Source organism: Astatotilapia calliptera, chromosome 14 (genome assembly GCF_964374335.1).
Source record: "Astatotilapia calliptera chromosome 14, fAstCal68.1, whole genome shotgun sequence".
Classification (NCBI taxonomy): Eukaryota; Metazoa; Chordata; class Actinopteri; order Cichliformes; family Cichlidae; genus Astatotilapia; species Astatotilapia calliptera.
This window is the reverse complement of record NC_137435.1, coordinates 15,392,393-15,415,731: the sequence shown is the minus strand read 5'-3', so window position 1 is coordinate 15,415,731 and position 23,339 is coordinate 15,392,393. Positions and strand designations below refer to the sequence as shown.

The 23,339-nt window shown below is 43.5% G+C and overlaps 2 protein-coding genes across 3 annotated transcripts; one reads left to right on the top strand and one right to left on the bottom strand.

Moving 5' to 3' along the window:
• The first annotated feature begins 201 nt into the window (after positions 1-201).
• Positions 202-12,974, top strand: aadac (arylacetamide deacetylase). Of its 2 annotated transcripts, XM_080288458.1 has the most exons (5): positions 202-788; positions 2,129-2,357; positions 2,905-2,974; positions 4,812-4,983; positions 10,595-12,974. In XM_080288458.1, exons 1-5 carry the CDS (start codon positions 648-650, stop codon positions 11,207-11,209), a joined length of 1,227 nt encoding a protein of 408 aa, XP_080144584.1. In that variant the 5' UTR covers positions 202-647; the 3' UTR covers positions 11,210-12,974. The 2 variants fall into 2 exon arrangements, with proteins under 2 accessions (XP_080144584.1, XP_080144585.1); XM_080288459.1 differs by lacking the exons at positions 202-788; positions 2,129-2,357; positions 2,905-2,974; positions 4,812-4,983 and adding an exon at positions 7,743-8,281.
• Positions 12,975-14,280: 1,306 nt separating this feature from the next.
• On the bottom strand, positions 14,281-16,987 carry LOC113036846 (succinate receptor 1). Its single transcript, XM_080288457.1, has 3 exons — positions 16,771-16,987; positions 15,517-15,596; positions 14,281-15,275 (listed from the first exon to the last, which is right to left on the bottom strand). Exons 2-3 carry the CDS (start codon positions 15,517-15,519, stop codon positions 14,322-14,324), a joined length of 957 nt encoding a protein of 318 aa, XP_080144583.1. The 5' UTR covers positions 15,520-15,596; positions 16,771-16,987; the 3' UTR covers positions 14,281-14,321.
• Positions 16,988-23,339: the final 6,352 nt, after the last annotated feature.

Genomic DNA, 23,339 nt, shown 5'->3' with positions numbered 1-23,339 from the left:
ACCAAGAAAGCAGACAGAGTTGGCTCCGTCACCAATTATATAATTAGCTTGGACAGCCTTGCAACCAAATCTGCAACAGACTTTAGCTGTGTCCATATAGAAGCTACACAGACTTTCTCCTCATATAAAGTCAACTGGAAAACTTGTAGCCGGGGAATGGAAAGAGTGAAAGGGAAAATGAAAAAAAAAGGGGAAATCTGAATCCACCAGCCATGTTTGAGGTACAAGCCACGACATTCGTGCATCAGGTGCATCTTAGCATAAAGTTTAGTCGCGCGCCCCGTGTAATCTAGCGATTAGAAGGCACCTGAGGAATTTGAGTTGTAGGCCAAGGTGGGACGGTTCCTGCCTCGTGAGCACACAGCGTGCGCGCTCCTGTCTCCATATCACTGACACTTCAATTAATTCTGCTGCTCCACGAGACAGACACGCACTAAGGAGCCCACTGGAGCATCGAGAAAAGCTCAGAATTTGCGCACAGATGACCACAAAATGACACCGAGCGCTCGCTGTAGAATTTAGCTCGCGTGGATCCAAGAATTGATTCCGTGAGTAAGCTTAGTCGCGAAGCGAAGTGACTTAAAACAAGCGCAACAGCCCGTTTGTTTTGCACCCCGCAGTTTGTGGCCAGGGACCCACGCTGGAAAATGAGGCTGGGAAGCATAATTTTATTCGTCGCTTTCTGCTCTTTCACCGCTTATTACGTTTACGAGCCCATTCCTGAGGAGATAGAAGAGAGATGGAAACTCATGCTGACCAACTCTTTCTTTAGAAGTCTCAGCCATCTGGTAAGAAAAATAAAAAATAAAAGAACTATTCTTGCCGTCTATCTTGATAATCTGCTCTGCTGTTACTGAAATACAAGCCCAAAGAGTGTAGGCTCTTCAGTATTGTGGATGTATGAACACACCTTTCTGATCACTTTAATGCACTGTATGTATGTCATGTAGCCATAAGCTGAGAAACGGTAGGTAAACTGCCTTTGTTCTCTGAGCAGCTAAGGTGGCAGGTTAAACGTTTTGTTTTTTTGCTGATGTAGATGCACATGCTGGTTACACCAGATTATGTCAGATGCTAATCCATGTTTTGTATAGTCCTGCTCACCTGTTCTAATAATAGAACCTATCAAGGGAACCCGTCTGCGTTTATGACGGATAAGACGCCCGTGGTTTACTGTAGCCCATTGTGCTACGGCTAATAGAGGTGGATTTTTTTTTTATTGTCTTCAAATGCGGTTTGCATAGATTAGTGTTGCACCATATCATCAGTAGTAGTGTAGTTTTAATATAATGGTTAGTGGATTTATTTTGGAACACCTTTTTTTCTTATTAACATCCTAAGTATTAAGTAAATCTTAGTGCTGCACTTGTTTTTAATATTGATTATTATGCAGTTAGAAAAAAGGTGCAGTCTACTACCTCGAACACCACAGGACAATTCTGTTATTAAACTAGAGATAGTGGTATCTCATTTTTCCCTTTTAACATGAGAACATGAGAGTTACAAAAAATCATCTGTTTTGGAGATGTAATGACCATTTTGTAACAAAATCCTGAATTTTGATTTAATACTAAAATGTTTAGTACACATCACTTTGGTCTTTGTAATGTCAAGAAAGGGACCCCTCTTGTGTTTTTTTTTTCTTTCTTTTTCTTTCTTTGTTTTTTTTTAATAAAACTACTGCCTGACAGGAGCTCCTGATGGTACTCGTCCTAGATGACTCTGATTAGGTTATTGTGGGCACATCAGCTGATTACCCTGAAGCCAGCTTTCTACTGCTTCAGCAAGCAGACATAATGGAGTACCAGTCATGCTTTTATTTCATTTAGATATGACTTCTTTCAACGGTTAACTTTAGGGGACTTGACATTTTGCCAGACAGCGTTCTTGTGACTCCTTGTTTCTCTCGCTTCCTCCTTATCATGGTCACAAGTTTGGCATATTTGACCTTTTCTGTTTTGAATATTATGGATGTTAGGCTGGCATAAGTGTACATAGTATAAGCCTGTTTATCCTAACATTATCATTTGTACAAAAGGTAGTAGAGATGGGTCATGTTTCACAAACACTAACAAATTATGTGATGTGTTTTTCTCTACACCTTACATTTGCCTTTCTCCATTTCCAGGCAGACATAAGCGAATTACTGGGCCTGAAGGACTACATGGGGGTAATGTACTTCATTACTCTTTTAGAGAAGATTGCACCTGTTTCTGATGAGCATGTCAAGGTGACAGAAGAAAAGTTTGATGGAGTAGAGGTGGTGTTATATCAGCCAAAGCACCGAGGTAGTGACACAGACCTCAGGAGAGCGATCATATACCTGCACGGTGGAGGATGGTGTCTGGGGAGTTCCAGTAAGTAGTTGGGCTGGGCTCTGTTCTCCTTTATCACACTGAATAATGACTCTGTGGCTTTTAAAGGTGAACTGAAAGATGAACACATTGTGTGTTCATCTCAGAATATTACCATTGTTATTTCAAGAGAGTAGTGGTGATATTCTCTGATTGATTGATTGCGGTTCATGACATTACAGCTTCATATCGACTCCCAGTGGCTGGACTGTGACAGGATCATAAATAATGAACAAACTGTGAATCACAAATCACAAAGCTTTCAGTTTCCTGAGGAAATAACATGCCTTCTGCAAGATCGGTGGGGACCTCAGGGGGTGGTTACCCTTGCTAATCCAAAGACGAGACATGCAGTTTGACACATCTCACGCTGCTCGTGCAATCTGTTAAAGGCCTTTCACAATTACAGTAACATGAATCTTTCCAGGAAGTATTGCTAAGCTGAATGCCAGGTTCATCTCTCTTACTGTAGCATCAAATTTATGAAATTTAATGCGATGTATTGTATTACTTAAGTCTTTTTCATCCTGCTTTTCTACTATCTACTTAGGAATGAGTCCATATGATCTCCTGGCCAGAAAAGTCGTCACTGAGCTCGATGCTGTGGTTCTTTCAGTGGAGTAAGTATTTCGTATTTTATAGTCATGTATATTGTTGTGAAAAAAGAGGTATTGCTGAAGCAGCATGTTTTTTGTTTTTTATGGCATTATTTAAATTCTTTTTTGTTTGTGGTATTAATAGATCTCATCCTCTTCCCCCGAATTTTCCCCTGTTGCTCATACACAATTTTCTTTTGTCACGTCCCCGTCATCCCTCATTAGTCACAGGCTAGATTGAAGTGATGATGCTGTTAAGCTCTCCATTTTTCTTTTTGTTTGGGACTCTGTAAGCCTTTTCCCCATCATAGCACTTCCACTGCTATTCTTTGGCACACCCGGCTCCTTGTCTGTGTGTGTGTTTGCTAATACTAACATTATCCGCTAAATAATTTTTTTCACCTTTTAAACATCTTTTTAGATATGGGTATTTCTACCTCTTAAAATGTAGATTTTCATAGTCATGAAACCAACCCACTGTGTAGTAAAGTGGACAGCGTATGGGTTTGGGGTGTGTAGGGTATTTCCTTATCTGGCTCATCTGAATTCCTTTCTGCTTTTTGCCAGTGGTTCAATGCGTAATTGAAGCATTAGTGAGTCTCAGGGTCAGCCATGCGTAACATTTGGTAAATAGATTAAAATACTTGTAGAGATGACACCAGCACTGCAAAGGTCAGAGCAAAACAAAACCGTTTATTGTGTCAACCATATTTCAGCATCGTAGAAGCAGTTTGCAGCAGCTGTAGTTGTGAAGTGATTGTTTGATTCTGGACATGGGCTATTTATAGCTGGCTGTTGTCGCGAAATCAATCAATGTAGAGCAGTGTCACAAACCACGGAGGCCCCAGAAAAGTGCAATCAAACGTTGAGTTTATTAACAGCCCGGAGAAAACATCAACATATGTCTTCTGACCAAAATACATGTTGTGGGTACACGCCCCCCCATGGCGTCAATGACAGATTAAAATAGGTTCCAGACATTAGTCACAGTTAATCGTACATTTTTAATAGCTATAAGCAGACATAGAGCTTCTCTTTTCTATAACACCTTCCATACAAGGTAATAAACTTCAAGCCCTCAGGGTCTCTGAGGCTAATTATCGACTCTGATCATCTGTTACCAAGTAGAATAAAATATAGTAAGACACCAAATGAGTTAAGGCCTCAGGCCGGACACATTCCTAGATTATATGTATTATATGTACTGTAAGCATGCATTGCAGTTATCCTTCTATGTTCTAGTTTCCCTCAGCATGTATCACCTGGACAGTCACGCCAGTGAAGCTTAAGAGCCTTAATGAACCGAACATCAACTCAAAATAAGCACAGATATGCAATGTGTATAAAATACTTCTAACCGTACTTGTAATAAAAGTTAACACAATGGAAGGATCCTCAAATGGACATCTTCAATAAACAACTGTAATGCAGTATCAATACTGTCAGAAATATTAGATGAAATAATGCTGTAAAGAATGTTATTAATGCAATTATAATGATGCAGATTATATGGCAGCAATAAAAGAATTTCTGTATCTCCACACTGTGCACGCTTATGCAACCAGATATATACTTTTTTTATTATTATTTTTCCTTTTCCTTGAGTTTTTCATTACATAAATATTATATCCATTGCACATTATGTAAGTTATAGTTCAAGTTAATAACTAAATGGCAATAAGTTCGTTTCATTTTTATAACCTTTCTATACTCTGTCTCTTTATTGCCTATTCAGTTTAAAAGATGTCTGTTTGTCTTAAAAATAATTAAATAATTAAAAATAATTAAATTTTTTTTCCAACGTGTTTTGTTTGCTCAAATATTGTCTGTAAACATGACTTAAATAGTTAACTCTGCTCAGGTATCGCCTTGCTCCAGCGCACCACTTCCCAATCCCCTATGAGGATGTTTACCGTGTGGTCAAACATTTCCTCCAGAAGGGGGTGCTGGCCCAGTATTATGTGCACCCTGGACGCATTGCTGTGTCTGGGGATAGTGCTGGGGGGAACCTGGCAGCTGCAGTCACCCAACAGGTACTGTTTTTTTTTTTACTTTTGTTTCTAACATCGAATCTGTTTTCCTGTTCATGAAGTGGCAGAAGAATAGGTTATTGAGTGACTGTGTGATAAATAGTATTCTCTTACCCTGAAACAGAAGACTGTTCCTGTCTTCGATCTAAGTATTGGCATCTTTATATTCAATTCAAGTTTTTCAATTCTTTCTATATATATATATATATATATATATATATATATATATATGTATTAGGGGTGCAACGATATTCGTATCGATATTGAACCGTTCGATACAGTGCTTTCGGTTCGGTACGCATATGTATCGAACAATACAACATTTGTAATTTATTTTATCAACTTTCCTTCCGACGATGCTGTCTGTGTTGAGCGCTCAGTGAATCTGCGTTCGACTACTCCGCCTAGGCTGCACTGTCGAGCGCAGATCCACTGAGCACTCAACACAGACAGCATAGTCAGAAGGAAGAGCGCAGGGCAAGCTAGCAAGACACATGGACCTCCCCCACCCTCATTCAGATCTGGCGTTTGGAATTATTATGGTTTTCATGTGACGTATGACCCTGAAGGTAAGCGAGTCATGGACTAAAGTAAAACAGTATGTTGGATGTGCCATGCAATGCTCAATTACATGGGTGGGAGCTAGTGTGTTAGCGCAGTTAGCTCGTTAACGTGTTGGCTGTCTAGCCCCACACACGGGGCGATCGGCGGTAGCTCGTTAACGGAGATTTGCCGTGTTGTGGCGTTAAGGTCATTTCAACGAGATTAACCTGAAAGCACTAGTGGGAACACAACGAATATGACTGCACATTTACACCGACATCATCCTAGTGCAAAGACCAAAACAACAAGCATGCTACTAACTTTAGCCGAGTCATTTAGACAGCTGTTAGCACATGATTCTCCTTATGCTGCTGAGAATATAGCCCAGAAGAAGCGGATAGTATAGCTTTTATTTTGGAAAGAGACATTTCTCTGTAATAAACTCTCTTTTCCAAAGATGAGTGATTCCTCAATCAGATACAGGGCTCGCAATATCGCTAGCCCGACGTCCTGGAGCTAGCGATTTTTTTCAGTCGGGCTACCAAAATCTATCTCTGCCCTGCCCGTCGGGCTATTGTAGGAAGGAAAAATATATGTCAATGCTTTTGCATTCTTTCAGAAATGTAGCTGGGTAATTATGTCATTGGCATCTGTGAGCCACTGTCAATATGTGACATATTGAAATCGCGTTTGAATTTGCGCTTGTTTTTTTGCTTTCACTTTGCAATCGTGCGAACTGTGTATAGAGAGCGACAGCACTGATCTGTGAGTGATGATAATTTGTGCACCAATTCCTCTGACATCGTCTTATTAATCGTTAGCTTACTATGCAAACATGACAAGTGAAATCTCCCGCAGCTTAAACATGTGAGAGGTTGATTGCGCAGAGAATCGCTGAGCTTATGTGAGTGCGTGTGTAAAAGCAGCAGGATTTATATTTGACTACGATGACCTGGATGACTGAGAACCTTCACAGACAGATATATATTTTAGTTCTGCTGAGCCAAATAAGACAGGTCAGGGTGAAGAAGTGACAGCCAAAGAAAAGCTTACCACAAAACGGAGAAGTTATGACAAATCAGACTATAAGGCAAAAAGAAAGTGCAGCTTTATGGTTTCATGGACAAAATAATTTCTGTGGCTGCAATATGACGAACTATATAACCAGGGCTGCACATAAGTGGTCCGCAGGTGCGCATTCGCTGTCAAAATAAAAAACACGCACAAGGGTTAGGCTTAAATTTAAAAACTGTACTTTTGAGTTAAAATATAAATTTATAATTTTAATAAATGAAAAATTAAAAAGGCATGAACATTTTTTTTGTATCGAAAAAATATCGAACCGTGACACCAAAGTATCGAACCGAACCGAACCGTGAATTTTGTGTATCGTTGCACCCCTAATATATATATATATATATATATATATATATATATATATATATATATATATATATAGATATAGATAGATAGTGCCAAATCACAACAAGGAGCTTTATATTGTAAGGTAAGTTCACTAATACAAAGAAAACAGAGAATAACTCAGCAATCATATAACCCCCTACGAGCAAGCACTTTGGCAACAGTGGGAAGAAAAAGAAAACTTTTAACAGAAAGAAACCTCCAGCACAAATGAGCCTTATATCAAGAACCTACATCTGAACACAGCCAAGACCAAGGAGATGGTAATCGACTTCAGAAGAACAAAGCGATCTGAGATCTTCTACCGCTCACCATCGAGAGCCTTCTGACCTACTGCTGTAATGTGGAGGATAAGAGGAAACTGCAGCAGGTGGTGATGGCGGAAGAGCGGGCAATTGGCACTTCACTAACCCCCCTCAGAGAAATTTATACTGGCAGACTTCAGTGAAAGCCAGTATCATCATCAAGGACCCCTCGCACCCTGGACACTCACGTTTTTTTCCATCCTCCCCTCTGGTAAACACTACAGGTCGATCAGATCAAAGGCAAACAGACTCAAAGGTTTCTACCCACAGGCTGTCACATGCTCTACCTCCAACCTGATTGAAGATTAACTGTGCTGTTAACATTTATGGGAATTTCAACTGTTTTAAAAACTGTATTTATTTACTGTCTCGGAGGCCACACCGAGACAGCACCGGTGGGCGGCCACGTGGCCCGTGGCCGAGACGAGACAGTTCAGATGGGCGGCCACGTGGAAGGCGGCAGCGACCACTAAGCCGGTCCGGTGGGTGGCCGCGGCGGTCGAGATGAGACTGTTCCGGTGGGCGGCCGCGAGGAAGACGCCGGCGATGACGGCCACTGAGCAGGTCCGGTGGGCGGCCGCAAGGAAGACGCCGGCGATGACGTCCAGAACATGGCTGGCGCGACGACGCGGCAGCCGCAGGACCAGGCAAAGCAGAAGCCGAGGCAGGACCAGGCAAAGCAGAAGCCGAGGCCGGACCGGGCGAAGCAGAAGCCGAGGCTGAGGCCGGACCAGGCGAGGCAGCGGCTGAGTCTGATGCCGGACCAGGCGGCGCAGAAGCCTCTGGCTGAGGAGCGGCCGGGCCAGCGGGCGCGGAAACCCCTGGCTGAAGAGCGGGAGAGCTCACAGCTGGCTCTGGGTGCTGTGGCTGCAGGTCCGGGAACTGAACGGGATGGTGGACGGGCGACTGGGAGACAGGAGGCGACTGGACTACAGACTGGACAGGAGCAGACTGGACTGACTGGACTACAGACTGGACAGGAGCAGACTGGAGGACAGGAGGAGACTGAACTACAGGGGACTGGAGGGCAGGTGAGTGAACTGACTGGACTGAGGAGACTAACGGATAAACAGAGGTCGGTGAGGCTAATGGCTGAGCTGAGGTTGGTACAGCTGATGGCTGAGCTATAGACTGAGCTAATGAGGGAGATAAAGCTATAGCCTGGGCTAGTAAAGCTGGTGCCTGAGCAGGGGACACTTCAGCCAGCCTAACCAGGGATAAAGCTAGTGCGTGAAAGGCTGGATCAGGTGGTGGATGAAGTGGTGGGCTGATGAGTAAGCAGGCTAGCTCTTCCGAGCCTCCGGAGCATGAGGGCACTGGCTGGAGAGCTTCGGCTGGGCCTCTGGGATGGTCAGGTTGGATTCGGGCTGCCCTCAGCCTGGGTGCTGGGACAGGCACGGGAGGTGGCTGGACACCACTCACCCCCACCTGAGAAACAGAAGCGGGTGTGGAGGTAGACTGGGTCGCAGCTGCCCTCCTCCTGGGAGCTGGCACTGGTGTGGGTGTAGACTGGGCCCTAGCCATCAGAGGAGGTGAAACGGCTGAAGGGGAAGGCCGAATCTGGGCCGCCATGCTGGTGGGAAATGGCTGAGTAACGGGTGTGGAAATAGTGACGGTGTGTGTGTTACTGGCAGGTTTATTGGGGATTGTTCTGGTTTTTATGCCACCACTATTTACAGTCTTTGGAGCAGAGCAGAAAAACTCTTCCCAGTCCACGTCCTCGTCTAGGAGGGAGACTCCCCATGAATCAGAAGTGAGTCTATTGTGCGTTTTAAGTGAATAATCAGATGGTGAGTGCGAAAAACAGGCACTGGAGCTCACCATCGGGAGTGGCTGAAAGTAGTCAGTTTTATGGCGGCGTGTGCGCCGCTTTCTCCGGGAAGAGGAAGCGGCCGGGGTAAACAGCAGAGCCTCTGGCGCGGTAGCCTCCGTTGACCCAAGGTGGGAGGCGTAGCCGCTGTGCCGTGGCGATGGTGGAGGTCCGGCAAATGAGGCGGCGGGTGTGTGAACGAGGAGCGGAGTGGCGAGAGAGGGAGCGGCCGAAGCGCGGCATGAAACGCCCACACTCTGCGGCAGATGCTCCGGTGCATGGGAGGTAGCAGGTGGGTGAACGCGGCGTCTCCGAGGCCCGCCCAGAGCCAAGCGAGTACCCTCGAAGACGTGCTCTCGCTCCGCGAAGAGCCGCTGTCTCTCCTTGAGCTTTTCCGCCCACAAGGAGAGCGCTACCTCCTGCCGCTCGTAGAGGTCCGAGTCCGCTGGGTTCCAATCGTGTCTTCATGGCACGGGTCGTGTCATTCTGTCAGGCGTTGCGTGGAGGCGAGGAAGAAGGAACCCAAATGCAGGACTGGCAGGTAGGTGAGGTTTATTATAAGGAGTGGGTGAACGGACACTGACTGGCTGGACAACTGAATGGCGGACTGAACTGAGGGAACACACAGGAAGGACAACATAACATCAATGACACGACAGTGAACGAGTAGAAACAGAGGGCTTAAATACACAGACTGATGAGGATGATAATGAGAGACCGATGAGTACACAGCTGAACATAATCTGGCTAATGACACTAGACGAGCTGACACAGGAAAAGCAGGAAGTGAGCACATGGAAGTGGCAAAATAAACTGAACATGAACAAAACTGAAAACACTGGGTCACCGACCCAGGAACCCTGACAATTGCGAATCAATTCTTAGATACTTTATTTCAACTTTCGTACAGTTCACATACCTTACAAATACCATCACTGTTTTGTTTTTAGGAAAAAACAACCAAGGAACCTTGGTTCTTAAAAACACCTAAAATACAACCATCATACGACCTGTACCCTGTATATCATTTGGCCTTTAAAAACAATTGAAGTGGTTAACTGATAAATAAGAACTGTTACATCTAATGCGTCCGCTGCAAAGCAGTGTCTTTTGGGCGGCTGTAGCGTGGTGGCTCAATACCAAGTTACTTTGAAATGTCACTCAAAGTATCTCCGGGCAAGAAACTGAACCCTGAGTGAGTGTGTATGCGAAGGTGCTTAAGTATAGAAAAAGCACTGAGTGTGAAACTGTATTATCAAAAATGGCTCTTAGGCTTATAAATAACAGAAGTGTTATTTCTTTGAAAGGCATGAAGGCTGGTCAAGGACCTGTTTTTGTGGGCAGCTGTGTTAATCCAACATGCTTGCTACTTCCGCTATTTAGGTTTGTAGGTATTACAACACTGAAGTTAACAGGTCATTACACTTGAAGCCCAAGAGAAAATACTGAAGTGAACTGAGTCAACCACAATGACACATGCATTTCTGGGCTAACATTTTAATCCTTCTTTCGTTCTCTCTTTCTGTCAAAACAGTTACAAAAGGAGCCGACTCAGCAGATTCAGTTAAAGGCCCAAGCACTCATCTATCCTGTGTTGCAGGCTCTGGACCTTTACACACCTTCATATCAGCAGAATCAGTACATGCCCATTCTGCCCCGCACTCTTATGGTGCGTTTCTGGAGTGAGTACTTCACCAGCGACAAAGCTTTTTTTAGAGCAATGATGGCCAACACCCACAACAACCCAGAGTCTTCAAGCCTGCTGAAGTTTGTCAACTGGAGTGCTTTTCTGCCAGAAACGTATCATAGGAAGTACAACTACAGTGCTCCCGCAGTTACCAAGGGAACAGTTGCAATGGATGGACCATCTCGATCTCTTGCTGATCCGAGGGCGTCGCCTCTGCTTGTTCCTGACGCAGCTTTACGCTCTTTGCCGAAGGCCTACATTCTGACGTGCGAGTATGATGTTCTCCGAGATGATGGGATCATGTATGCCACACGGCTCCGTGCTGCTGGCGTTGAGGTGACACATGAACATTATGACACAGGATTTCACGGAGCATTGATGTTCACCGTGTGGCCAACTGACTTCCTGATTGCACGTCGCATGACAGACAACTATATTAAATGGCTCAAGGAAAATTTGTAAAAGGTTGAGGATCAGTAGTAGTTATTCCAGCATTTCTTCACAATGCAAGAATGTTTTGATTGGGTGTAGACTTTTGTTTCTTGGCCGTGTCTCCTTTTCTGTTTTTGTGTGTATTTATTGAGAAACTTGTACGTTTTGTTGCAATTGATAGGAGTAGGGAGCAAAATTTTGAGAGGATAGAACATTTTCTTTCCAAATAGGGTGGCTTGAATGCAGCACAACACATGACGGCATCACAAAAGTACAATAATAGTGTTGTGTTTGGCTCAACAGGCAAATATGAGGGTAAAAATATCTGTGGACTTTCTTTGGCCTGTTATGGTTTTCCATCCACAGCACCTCATATCTAGTTTGATCTTATGGCTTTAATAAGTAATGCATACCACTGAGAATTCTGAAATATTCCATTAGAGGTTTAAAGAATCCAGTGTAAGTTTTGACACAGCAGAAAAGAATTTTCACAACAGTCTGTTTAGCCAAAGTTAACATTTATCCAAGCTGCAGGTCACTGAAGCCTGAGGTGATGTTAGAAAATATCAAAAACACTGGCTTGCATAATCGCAACATGTTTAAAACAAAAAAGAATGACTCCTTTTGTTGTGTATCCCTTACATGTAAATGGTGCACATAGAGTTGCTTATGGCAATACCCTTAATTTAAACTGCAGAATGAATGGCATTTTAATCTAATAAAAGGGGGAAAAAAACAACTTCAAATCCTCATCAGAAACTCATCTACTTGCTTTGTGCTTTAAAATATTTTCATTTCAAGGCTACAGGCAGTGAAATAAAATAATCCACATTCCATGAAGAATATTGGCATCTGTATATAAAGAGCATGCTGCAAAGAAAAGCTTCGCCATACGCATAAACACATTTTTGCTATAAAGCTTAGCTCAGTGTAAAGAAGCAATATGGCAAAAAAAGAGGAAAAATATCTGGAGCCTTAACCTTTACCGATTATTACAAGTCTCACTTCCTATAATATGAGCTGATAATTTTTTATGGTAGTACATTATGTAAATAAACTACTTTACATTTGGAAAACCAGAAAGTGCTCTCATTTGGGAACATAGAGTCATAAATATAAAGTCGCCATATCAGGAATGTAGCATGTAGAGTTGTTTTTGCTTCATACGCAATAAGCAATGGTTCAAAGGCTAGGGCACTTAGCTGGAGTTGTAAGTACAAGACCATTTGCCAGTTTGGTGAACAGTATGTAGGTGCGATTAAAGAGTTGGTAATTTGGCTTTCTATGCACGTCTGATTGTGTTTTTATGACAGTTGTTTGTTTGTCTTTGACTTTTGTTTTTATCTCTAACATACACAAGAAGTTGAGTTGCTTTTTCTTTTAGCAATGGTGAGGTGACTTTAGACTGATCACCTGTCATTAGAGCATTACTGTTTCCTCTCTCTTGAGTGACACCACCTCTGTGACTTCTGTACATATGGGAGATATCCAAATAACAAGCTGCAGTTAACACTATGCCTTTCTGGTCTGAAAGTTTTGAAATGTGTATGAAACTGGGCACAGTATGTCTTCATTGATTTTTAGCTTCTTTTTTTTTTTTCTTACCAACATTGTTGGTAAAAAAAAAAAAACACATTGCAACATTTCAAGTTAACAGACAAAGCTAGCTTATTTCCTCAAACAGCTCCACTTGCTCAATTGTCAATATAACAGTTTCTATTATTTGTCCTGGGTTTCCTTTGTTAGGTGCATTTTTTTTTTAAAGCTATATGACAATAAATTTACTTGATCCTTACTTTGGCTCCTGGTTAATTGTACTTGATTTGCTAGCACTAACACCATCTTCACCAATGACAAAATGTTCCAGTAATTAAATGTTGCAAGAATCAAACTTTCATGAAGCTTAATAGCTTAATCTGTAATTTCAAATGTCAAATACAACATTGATTTTAGGATTTTGAGAGTAAATGTTTGAAATGCATTCCGGCATTTAAATTAAATAACTGTACTCAACATACAGAAATCAGGATAAAACCTTTGTAAATGATACCCATGATGCCTCTGTGACGTTGGTGGTCTGAAATGTAATATTCCCAGAGAATTTACTGTTTTAGTATATCACCAAATCATATTATAAGTAATATAGAGCTTCAGGCGTTATATTTGTCCTGGCATACTTTCATCTCTTTTTTTCCTGTTTGCTCTGTCTCAATATCAGGAAGGTAGTCCAGGCTAAATAAAATGATAGGTCAAGCATGGTGTGGTTAGTCGTGATGGGCATAAAATCCTTGCATGAGACGCCTCTATGATTCAATTTTTCTAGTTGGATTTTATCGTGTTAGGTTTGATAATCAAGTTACCTAACATGCATTTCTTTGGCACATGGAGAACATGCAGCATTTACATGGGAAAGACCAACTTGACCAGACCAAAATTGTTCGAATTTAAATCATTCTTGTTGATTTAGACTATGTCAGCCAGATGTTTACATACTATGGTTTATTAAGTGAATACAGGAACTGAAACTGTGTAATTGATACTCATTGTGTCATTCCACACCCAGCTCATCTCAGACTACGGCATTTGCTTCTAGTAGATCGTGCAAATTTTTTTTTCCTTTTTGTAACTTTTGTCCAGTTATTTAATCAAAATTCATTTAAATATATATTAATTTAACCAATACTCCCTTTAATGATTTGTGGAGAAAATGTTGAAGTCTAGGTAATAATAAAAGAGCAGACAGTTTTTAATAGTCTTTATTAGCTTAAGAAGCTATATGGCACTATAATGTGCAAACATTCCCAAATAAGATGTAACAATGATGAAGCAATGCAAAGTTAAGAGTTTCAGCAAATGTGACAAACTTTCATTCATACTTTTACTTCAAGAATATGCTATTACAACTTTTTATTACTTAATAATAATATAATATATATATGTGTGTACACACACACACACACATATATATATATATATATATATATATTTGTGCATCACTAAAGGAAGCAGTGATATGAGGAAAATACAAAAAGAAATATAGAAAATAAAATAAAGAAACTACAAAGTAGGTCTCATTGATGTACATGGATGCTATGCTGATATTCTTTTTTTTTTTTTTACGTACAGTAAGTTTGTAGTTTACTCATGAAGGGTTTCTTTGCACCACTGTTTTGCTGACTATATTTCTAATCTTAGATTCTAGGAGGTCTCTGAACTTGTCACCCATGAGGAAGTAGAAGATGGGGTTGATTACGCTGTGAAAAAAGGCTATAGGTCGGGTCAAGATATAGATACTCTTTATGTGCATCCGTGTGCAAATCTCCAGTCCTGCCCAGCCTTGCATAGTTGCTATTGACACATTTCTAAGCACATGGTAGGGAGTGTAGAGAACCAGAAATAGCGCTGCCGCTGATGCAACCACCTTTAGAGGCCGCTTGTATGATGATGCCGTGCTGCGCTGCAGAGCCCTTTCCTGGACACGCAGTAGGTGTGCTATTTGGTAGGAAAAAACACAAAGTCCAAACAGAGGGAGAATATAACCTGTCACTGTCAGCCCCAAGCTGTAGCCAAGCACACTGATATCTCCCTTCAGACTGCCAAAATCTCGGCACATGGTCCAATTTTTTTCTTTTAGGTCCTGCACCATCAGCGTTATCATTGGGGCAACTTCAATGCTGACAGCTATCCAGCTCAACCCTGTAACAATCAGAGCTGTTCGTGGCCTGAGCAGATAATGGTTCCTCATTGGATACTTTATGAGCAGGAAGCGGTCCATGCTGAGCCAAACCATAAAGAGTATGGAGGAGTAAAGATTTACATGCAGGACGTAGCGGTTGATAACACAAACATAGAGATTGCTCTCTTCCTTGTGATTTGAATAAAGGTAGCAGAGGCGTGGCAATGTGGAGAGGAAAATAAGGTCTGAAACCGCAAGACTGAAGAGGTAAATATTGCAGCTCTGCCACTGTTGTAAACAAAATATATAACCAAGTACAACCAGCAGGTTGCCAAGGAAACCAACAGAGAACTCAATTCCATAAAATGTTGGCAGGTAATAGGTCTCCAGTGCCTCAACTATCTGCGTACAATTAAGCACCTGTAGCAAAAGAGGAATACAGAGAAGACAGGAGTGAAAGAAGGAGAAAGGAAGAGGACAAAGGCGAGGATTGGGGCAAAATGAGAGAAAAAACAAAGTAAATTATTTATTCAAACTAATTTATCCAGTCAGTTATATCAAAGTCTTACATTCTGGAAAAGAAAACTTTAAGGAGATCTCCTTAACTCAAACTGAACACATTGAGCACAATACACATTATATTTGTAAAGATAAGACTTACCATGGTGTAGTTGTTTTGAAAGCTGCTGTTAGCGAGGATATGATGTGCGGTAGTGAGCAGGTGCAACCTCCCTCTGTACACTGGAAACAGTAAACACAGAGTAGTCAGGGTACTGGTGCCACGAATATGACATAAATAGCCATTTCATTTATGGTTTAAGTACACAAACACTTTGCGAGTTATTTGCATTTACAGCGTGGAAATATGATGGACGCCCAAGAAAACATGACTATATAGAATATAATTTTCTTATCAAAAGCTCAGATGAGCTCTCCTCCATTATTACCAGCATGATATTGAAACAAGGGTTGGAAAAAACGAATTTTTTAAATTTTATTTTTCAAATTTTCAACCAAATCGAGTGTTTAAATTCTTCTGAATTTTCGAAAAAAATGTAAACATTTGCATTCAATTGATGAAGACTCGTATAGTTTTATTTGAAATCTTTCCTAATCTGAATAATAAAATAAACATATTTGAGTCTATTTTGTCAACACATATTTCTGCTTGAATATTTATATTGTCTGATTACAATGCACGACTGCTTGCATCACTGTAATATATTCAATATTATTATTATCTATGAATTGATCCCATAGGCTGCCTTTACAAACATTTGTAAAATAATAAGTTGTTCTGAAGAGCTCACTGAACTCAAGTGTGGGAAAAGGAAACCACTGTTGCAACATGTCAGTTTGTGCAACTGTTTTTTTTCCCTTTCCGACATTCGTAATGATAATTTCTAAATAAAATTATTGCAAAGTGAATCATTTATGACCCACAGTGACTCAGCCATGATGTGACAGACCGCATACAGTTACAGAGCAGGTTCACTGAGTTCCACCGGATTATCCGACAGTACATTCTCCAATGTTATTGATGCTCAAAAGTTAGTTACTGAAGGTCTTATTTTCCCATATTGAAAAATTATAATTTTAGAACACATCATGTGTGTGTGTCTTGGTTAAACCACAATATCAATAGAAGTGTGAAAATAAGATTTTTTTCACCCTTTCTCAGCCACGCCTAACTAAAGTTGAGACTGTCTTCTTTATATGTAAACAAAGCAACAATGTGTTTAAATCTGAAAAACACATCATCAGTGGATTTGGTTAAAGCACAGCATCAGTGTATAAAGAAGATATTTTCATCCATTTAATAAAAGTTGAAGCTATATGCATTTTATGTTAAAACAGCAACAATGTGTTAAAATGTGAAATCACACTCATTGCATGATTCTATAATTTTACTTACAGTCTCCTTTGAGCTGATGGTCTTGCTTGGTGGCTTCTGGCAGTCCTGACTAAAATGGCAAAATTCATAAAAAATTAATCAAAAATGTTTTTATTTCATTGTTTTTTGTCTAGTCATCCAATGCTACTTTATTTTAGTATACAGAGCTATTTCCCTGGAATTTGTTGTTCAAACGTTAAAGGCGTAAGTTCTAAGAGCACTGAAATGTTTTCTAGAAGGTATTTTTGAGTCACTGTATGGTTATACTTGTTCATAAGAAGCTGCAAAAATTTCAGTCACGTACATCTTGCATCAACCAATAGTTGAGTTCCTTTTTAGTTAGAGCATGATTTTCAAAATAACTCTTTACTCACTTCAGAGTAAACTCACACTTCCTCTTTCTGTATTATAATGTGTTATGTAGAACCCAAAATAATTTTTCTTCTCCACTATCAGTCACTCAATCAGTAGTGTGGATAATTTTAGCATGACATCCTCAAGCACTTTATTAATAAAGTGGCATGGTTTTGCACATGTTGAAAATGCCACATTCTCACTTCTAAATAAATTGTATGCAGTTTGAGCAAGTGTGCTACTTGAGTAGGCCATGTTGGAGGCATGAATTCATGGGACTATTACCTGTGCTAATACAATATTGGCTCAAATTCTTGCTAGTGGGCATCACAACGATTTTCTACAAGGCAGCTGGTTAGGGTTGCCAACCGTCCCTTAAAATACGGAATCGTCCCGTATTTCGAAACAAAAGTACACGTCCCGTATTGAGCTAATAAGGGACGCACTTTGTCCCGTAATACAGTGAGAATCAAAAGTAGTCTATAAATGTTTATGGAATTAACGCTTTGTTTGAAAACATAATTCCCAGCCCCTCTCCTGCTTTGTGACCAATGAGCTGACAGCACACTTATGACAATTCGAGTATGACAATTCAGATTACCGCTCATCTCATTGGTCGAGGAAAGGTCGCTTGCGGAGAAAATACCGGAAGACAACAGATGACCACAACAAGAAGCATGGTCAACAGGGGAACAAACGCCGACACTGCGGTGCAAGTCTCGGACGACAGTACACCTAAAGCTGGGCAAACACTGTGCGATTTTTTCAGTCACGTTATTCAGCTCCTGCTCAAACTGCACGATTGACTCACAGGGGTTAGACGTTCATAGGTCACGATGCAGGTCTCACACTATACGGCCCGATGCTCTGATGCCTGACCTGAGTGCTCACACTGTGCGTCCATAAAATGAAGGTTATAACAGAAAATCTGTCGCTCGCTCTCTCTGTCTTTCACTCACACAGACACACCACTACCATCAACTTTGCTAAATTGCTAATGAAAAACATTGATCAGGCAGCTGTGATTGAGCAGCAGTGTAGATCCAACTATTTTCACGGTTGTTGTGGTCGTGATAATTTTGTGGTGCCACATCGAAAAGGCTCGGATGAGCTTTCCAAAGTTCTACAAGTTGTGCCTCCATCGCTTGTGTCCAGATCACACGCTGCACAGCCGTGCTGCGCCGTCTTTTTCACCAACGTTTACGTTTGCGCGTGAGCAGTGTGAGCGCCTGTGGTGACACCCTCACGAGCGATTGATGATCGGGAGCTGGTCGTGAGGTGTTAATCACTTCTCGTTACCCCACGTATACTACACGACGCACGATGAAGGCCAAAATCGGTCCGATCACTCAAAAATCGGCTCAAAATGGGCCAAAAACCGCACAGTGTGAGCCCAGCATTAGAGCAGCAATGTTTGTTCCCCTCAGAGAAAGGGAAGAATGGGAAAAGGAAAACACCTGGCTGGAAAACGTTAATATGGGCATGTGCAGTGAATATCTGCGCTATGTGGCCAGAAGTGTGATAATATAATTTATTTTGTGTAATAAACAACTGCAAGGATAGATGATTACAACAAATTGATGACTAATACATAAAAGTAATACATAGATGAATAATGATGATGAGTTATGATGCGTAATCATGGGAGCAAGTGGGTTTACAAACAGGAGCAGCTGATTAGCATTAGAAAAGCTGAAATAATACCTCAACTGAAGCCAATTGTACTAAATGCACTAAATGTGCACTGTTACAAGAATATTTTTCTTTCTATTGTTTTCTATTATTTTAAGTTAAGCAGGACAGAGAGCTTTTAAAGAAAGATTTACTTATATTCTCAAAAGTTAAGCATGACAGGCTTCTGTTTAAGAAGGAGACCTGTTTTACTGTGTTAATGTTGTCATTTTGAGCTAAAAATAAATGGCTAAATGATCATTTGTTTCACATGTGTTCATATCACAAAAAATAGAATATGCATCTACTTAAATCAACTTCAAGTCAAATGGTTAAAAAAATAATTTCACACACAAAAAAAGAGCTAGAAAATTCACCACACTGGGAAGGGTGAAGACAACTGGGTCGCCCGGCCCTGGCCACGAGGTGTCCCTTATTTATTTTTCAGGGAGTTGGCAACCCTACAGCTGGTAGACTATGCAATGTCTGACACTGCAAATGCATTTGTATGTAGGTGTAGTGAAGCATGGCTGTTTCTTACAACGGCCTCTAATTATCAGCTGGGGAGGAGTGGATGTTCGCGCTATCCTCCTTCATGCCACCACAATCTGGAAGAGCTCACACAGCTAAAGGACTTGGTTGCTCAGCTGCAAGCAGAAAATCGGCAGATGCGGCAAAAGCGAGAATCGGAGCAACCTGGAACCAGTGCTGCTTCTACGGGTTCATTAACCCATGGGTATTCTGCTATTTAAGCTCCCGTGACTGAGAGACTGATTTATCTTCCTCGGGAGAGGTAGTGCCCATGGTTCAACGGTAAGACTGGAATAGGTATTGCCAAGTGGGTGGAAGAGGTGCAGGCCTGTTTGAGGGTACGACATCTTTCACCAGCCGACCAAACCCTGTTTATCTATGATCACCTGGAAGGCGAGCCCAGAGAAGAGATTAAATATCAGCTTCCAGAGGAGAAAGATGGTCGTGAAAAGATTTTGACTATTTTACAGGAACTGTATGGGTGTACTAAGTCATATGTTTCTCTGCAGGAGGATTTCTTTTCAAGATGACAGCAGGAGAGAGAGACATTACAGGAATTTTCACATGTTCTTATGTGTCTCATGCATAGGGTTGTGAAACAGTCCCCTCGTGATCTGCTGAACAAAGATGTCTTGCTTAAAGATCAGTTTGTTGAAAATGATTGTTTCTTGCAAAGAGAATTAAAGCAGTATGTCCGCGGCCACCCTACTGCCACCTTGATGGATGTTCGTCGGGAGGCTATATTATGGGAGCGTGGAGGTATGCCAAGGGGCAGTAGGAATAGAAGTTACTCGGTTCCCCCGGTGTTAGGATTTCAGCACAGTGTCCAGGAGGTCCCTTTTAGAGGTAGTCTGGCAGGTATTGCACCCTATGAATCTAAAATACAGGAGTTGAAAGAGATTCTTAAAAGTCAGCAAGAGCAGTTGAATCAGCTCGCAAGGGGTCTTGCTGCTTTGAATAGTGCTTCCAAACCATATCCTGCCTCACGTAATAAGGCCATAATTTGCAGACAGTGCCAGAAGGTTGAGCATTTTGCCAGAGAGTGCCCTGGTGAGCCCACAGTCATGCCTGCTCAGTCAGCTGGTACAGCACCGCAAGCCAGTTCAAGTAATGTTGTTTGTTCTTCCATTCAGGAAAACTTCCGCCCCCTGAACCATTGAGCCGAGGTTAAGGTTAATGTTTAACCTGAGTCATGTGAAACATATTCGCCGTTCACTTAGGCTCAGAGTCTGTAGTACCTGACCCTTTGCCCCAGGTTATTGGTAGGAAACCAGTAACACCCGTTGTCCAAGCCACTACCTCAGTCTTCCCTGGGTATGCATTGTCTGACCTTCATGTTTTGCAGGTGACTGACCCCATGATCTGGGAGTTTCTGCAGTTTTGGAGACAGGGGCCTGATGCCAAGGAATGTGGTTGCACTTCAAGGCTGACCCTTGGGTTGGTCAGGCAATGGCATAGGTTAGTGGAGCGGGATGACATGTTATATTGGATGGTCTGTCATCCTGGGAGAGAAGAGACGCTGCAGGTATTGTTACCCAAGTCCCATCAGGGTCAGGTTTTGCAGCAGCTGCACCAGGAGCATGGTTATCAGGGTGTTCAGAGAACAGTAGATGTGGTTTCTCAATGGTGCTCAATGGCCTGTCATTTTCTCAATGGATAGGGATGTATGGAAACACCCAACAGTGGTGCCAGGAGTGTGAGCGATGACGGTCGGCTAAAGATGCGCAAACCCATCCTAATGTTTATATGGGTCATTTGCCCGCAAATCCCTGAAGCTAATTGGTGTAAGACATGCCACGACCAGCGTGTAAAGGAAGTTCCCCTGCGAGAAGGTCAGTTGGTTTATCTGAAGGAAGTTGGGCTTAGAGGCAGTCATAAAATTCAGGATGTTTGGAGAACCCTCAATGTCCCCTGTGGTTTGCACAGATCCGCTGCCAGGTATTGCTGATGTCCAGAATGGTGTGGCCCCTTTACATAGGACTACTCGGGCTAATGCTGGGATGCCCTCAAATCCACATCATCTTCCCCAGGTCGCAGGAAGCACTGCAGGAAAGCTGCTCATTTAGTAACACCCTTAGAGAGTGGTAACAAGACTCTTACTGTCACGGTGTGGCATGGCACACCGTGGAAGGAGTGGGGAAGGAGGACCCAGGCGCGGTGCTCTATGTATAGACAGTGTTTATTTACAAAGTGAAACAACGTAACAATAAATCCCCGTGTTCTCCCAGACTCCAGTGTCGTGTCTCCCCGTGAATAGTCCGTGTTTCTGTGCTCTCTCCGCTCCCGTGTCTTCCACACTGCTCCTGCGGGAAACATAAGACGCAGCCGTCAGGACACATACAACTGCGGGCATGCGCACACACACACTAACTCAATAACAGGACGACTAACGTGGAGTCTCATGCAATGATCCCGCGTCGGTGGGAGCTCCAAGACTCTCCTAAGTAGCTCCCCCGACGAGCCCTGATCAGCGGCAGGTGTGTGGCCAGTCCTTCCACAGGGCCACACCCCTCAGGCCTGCAGGTGGCTGAGCTCCATCCTCCAAGCACACACACACACACACACACAAAAGCATGGAGAAGAGCAGCAGCAACACCAAAATACATATAATAATGATAATAATAATATAACACATAACTGCTCAGGGATCCTGGGTCGCCCAGTCCCAGGACCCTGACAGTACCCCCCCTCTAAGGGTCGGCTCCCGACGACCCCAAAACCAAAACAAAAAACAGCACAACCAACCCAGGGCGGGCGGCGGGGGGAACCAGGACGGAGGGCCAGAACCAAAACAAGCAAAAACAACCAAAGAAAACAACCCCCCCAAGGTCACAGTCCCAGCCAGCAGCGGAGCAACAAAACGAAAAAAAAAAAAAAAAACGCCACAAAACAGTCACAGGCGGCCCATCAACATAACAAAAAGAGTTCAGGGGGCCTACCTCGAGTCCAAAGGCGGCGACATTGCAACTCCGGCGGACGGCCACGGGTCCGGCAACAGCAGAAAAACAGTTCTGGGGGCCTGCCACTGCTCCAGTAGCGGCGGCACTGCTGCCCCTCCGGTGGCGAGCCCTGGGCCCAGTAGCGGCGGCGCTGCTCCCCAGGCGGCCTGCCCGGGATCCAGTGGCGGTGGCGGCGCTGCAGCTCCTCCGGCAGCCTGCCCCGGGTCCGACGGCGGCGGCGCTGCTCCCCAGGCGGCCTGCCACGGGTCCGACGGCGGCGACGAAGCAGCTCCGGCGGACGGCCACGGGTCCGGTGGCGGCGGCGTTGCAGCACCCGCCTCAGCACAACCCACGATTCCCGACGTGGCGGCCGGGCTGCAGGACGTGGCGGCCGGGCTGCTCCTCCGGCACGCCGGGCTGCTCCTCCGGCACACCGGGCTGCTCCTCCGGCACGCCGGGCTGCTCCTCAGCTGGCGGTGCGGGCTCCTCCGGCTCGCCGAGCTCCTCAGCTGGCAGTGCGGGCTCCTCCGGCTCGCCGAGCTCCTCAGCTGGCGGTGCGGGCTCCTCCGGCTCGCCGAGCTCCTCAGCTGGCGGTGCGGGCTCCTCCGGCTCGCCGGCTGGCAGTGAAAAAGATGTTGAAATGGTGGCTTCAGGCAGATGAAACGATGGCGGTGCTACAGCTGCAGATGGTGAAGCAGCGAGTGGCGTGGAGCCTTCTGACCGAGGTGATGTTGCTTGCACCGTCGGAAGGCTTACGGCAGCGTCATCGTCCACTGCAGAAAAACAAACAGATGGTGAGGGAAATGGAAAAGTGTCCTTATTACTCACCTCAGCCGGCTCTTGAGAAGTCGGCTGCGGTGAGGAACGCTGACGGCGCGAACGTCGTTTCCGTGTTGACGTCGGGGCCGGCGTCTCAGGCAGTGAATCCACCAGCTGTCCGAGCAGGTGAGCAGCCTGAGGAGGAGAGTGGAGGTGGAGGGTGGAAAGCAGAAAGTCCAGGACTACTGAATTAAGAGAGTCCACCAGCCAGGGGAATTTAAAAAGCATCTCCTGCAGCCGCCTCTCCACGGCGCGACGCAAATCTTCCGCAGGCTT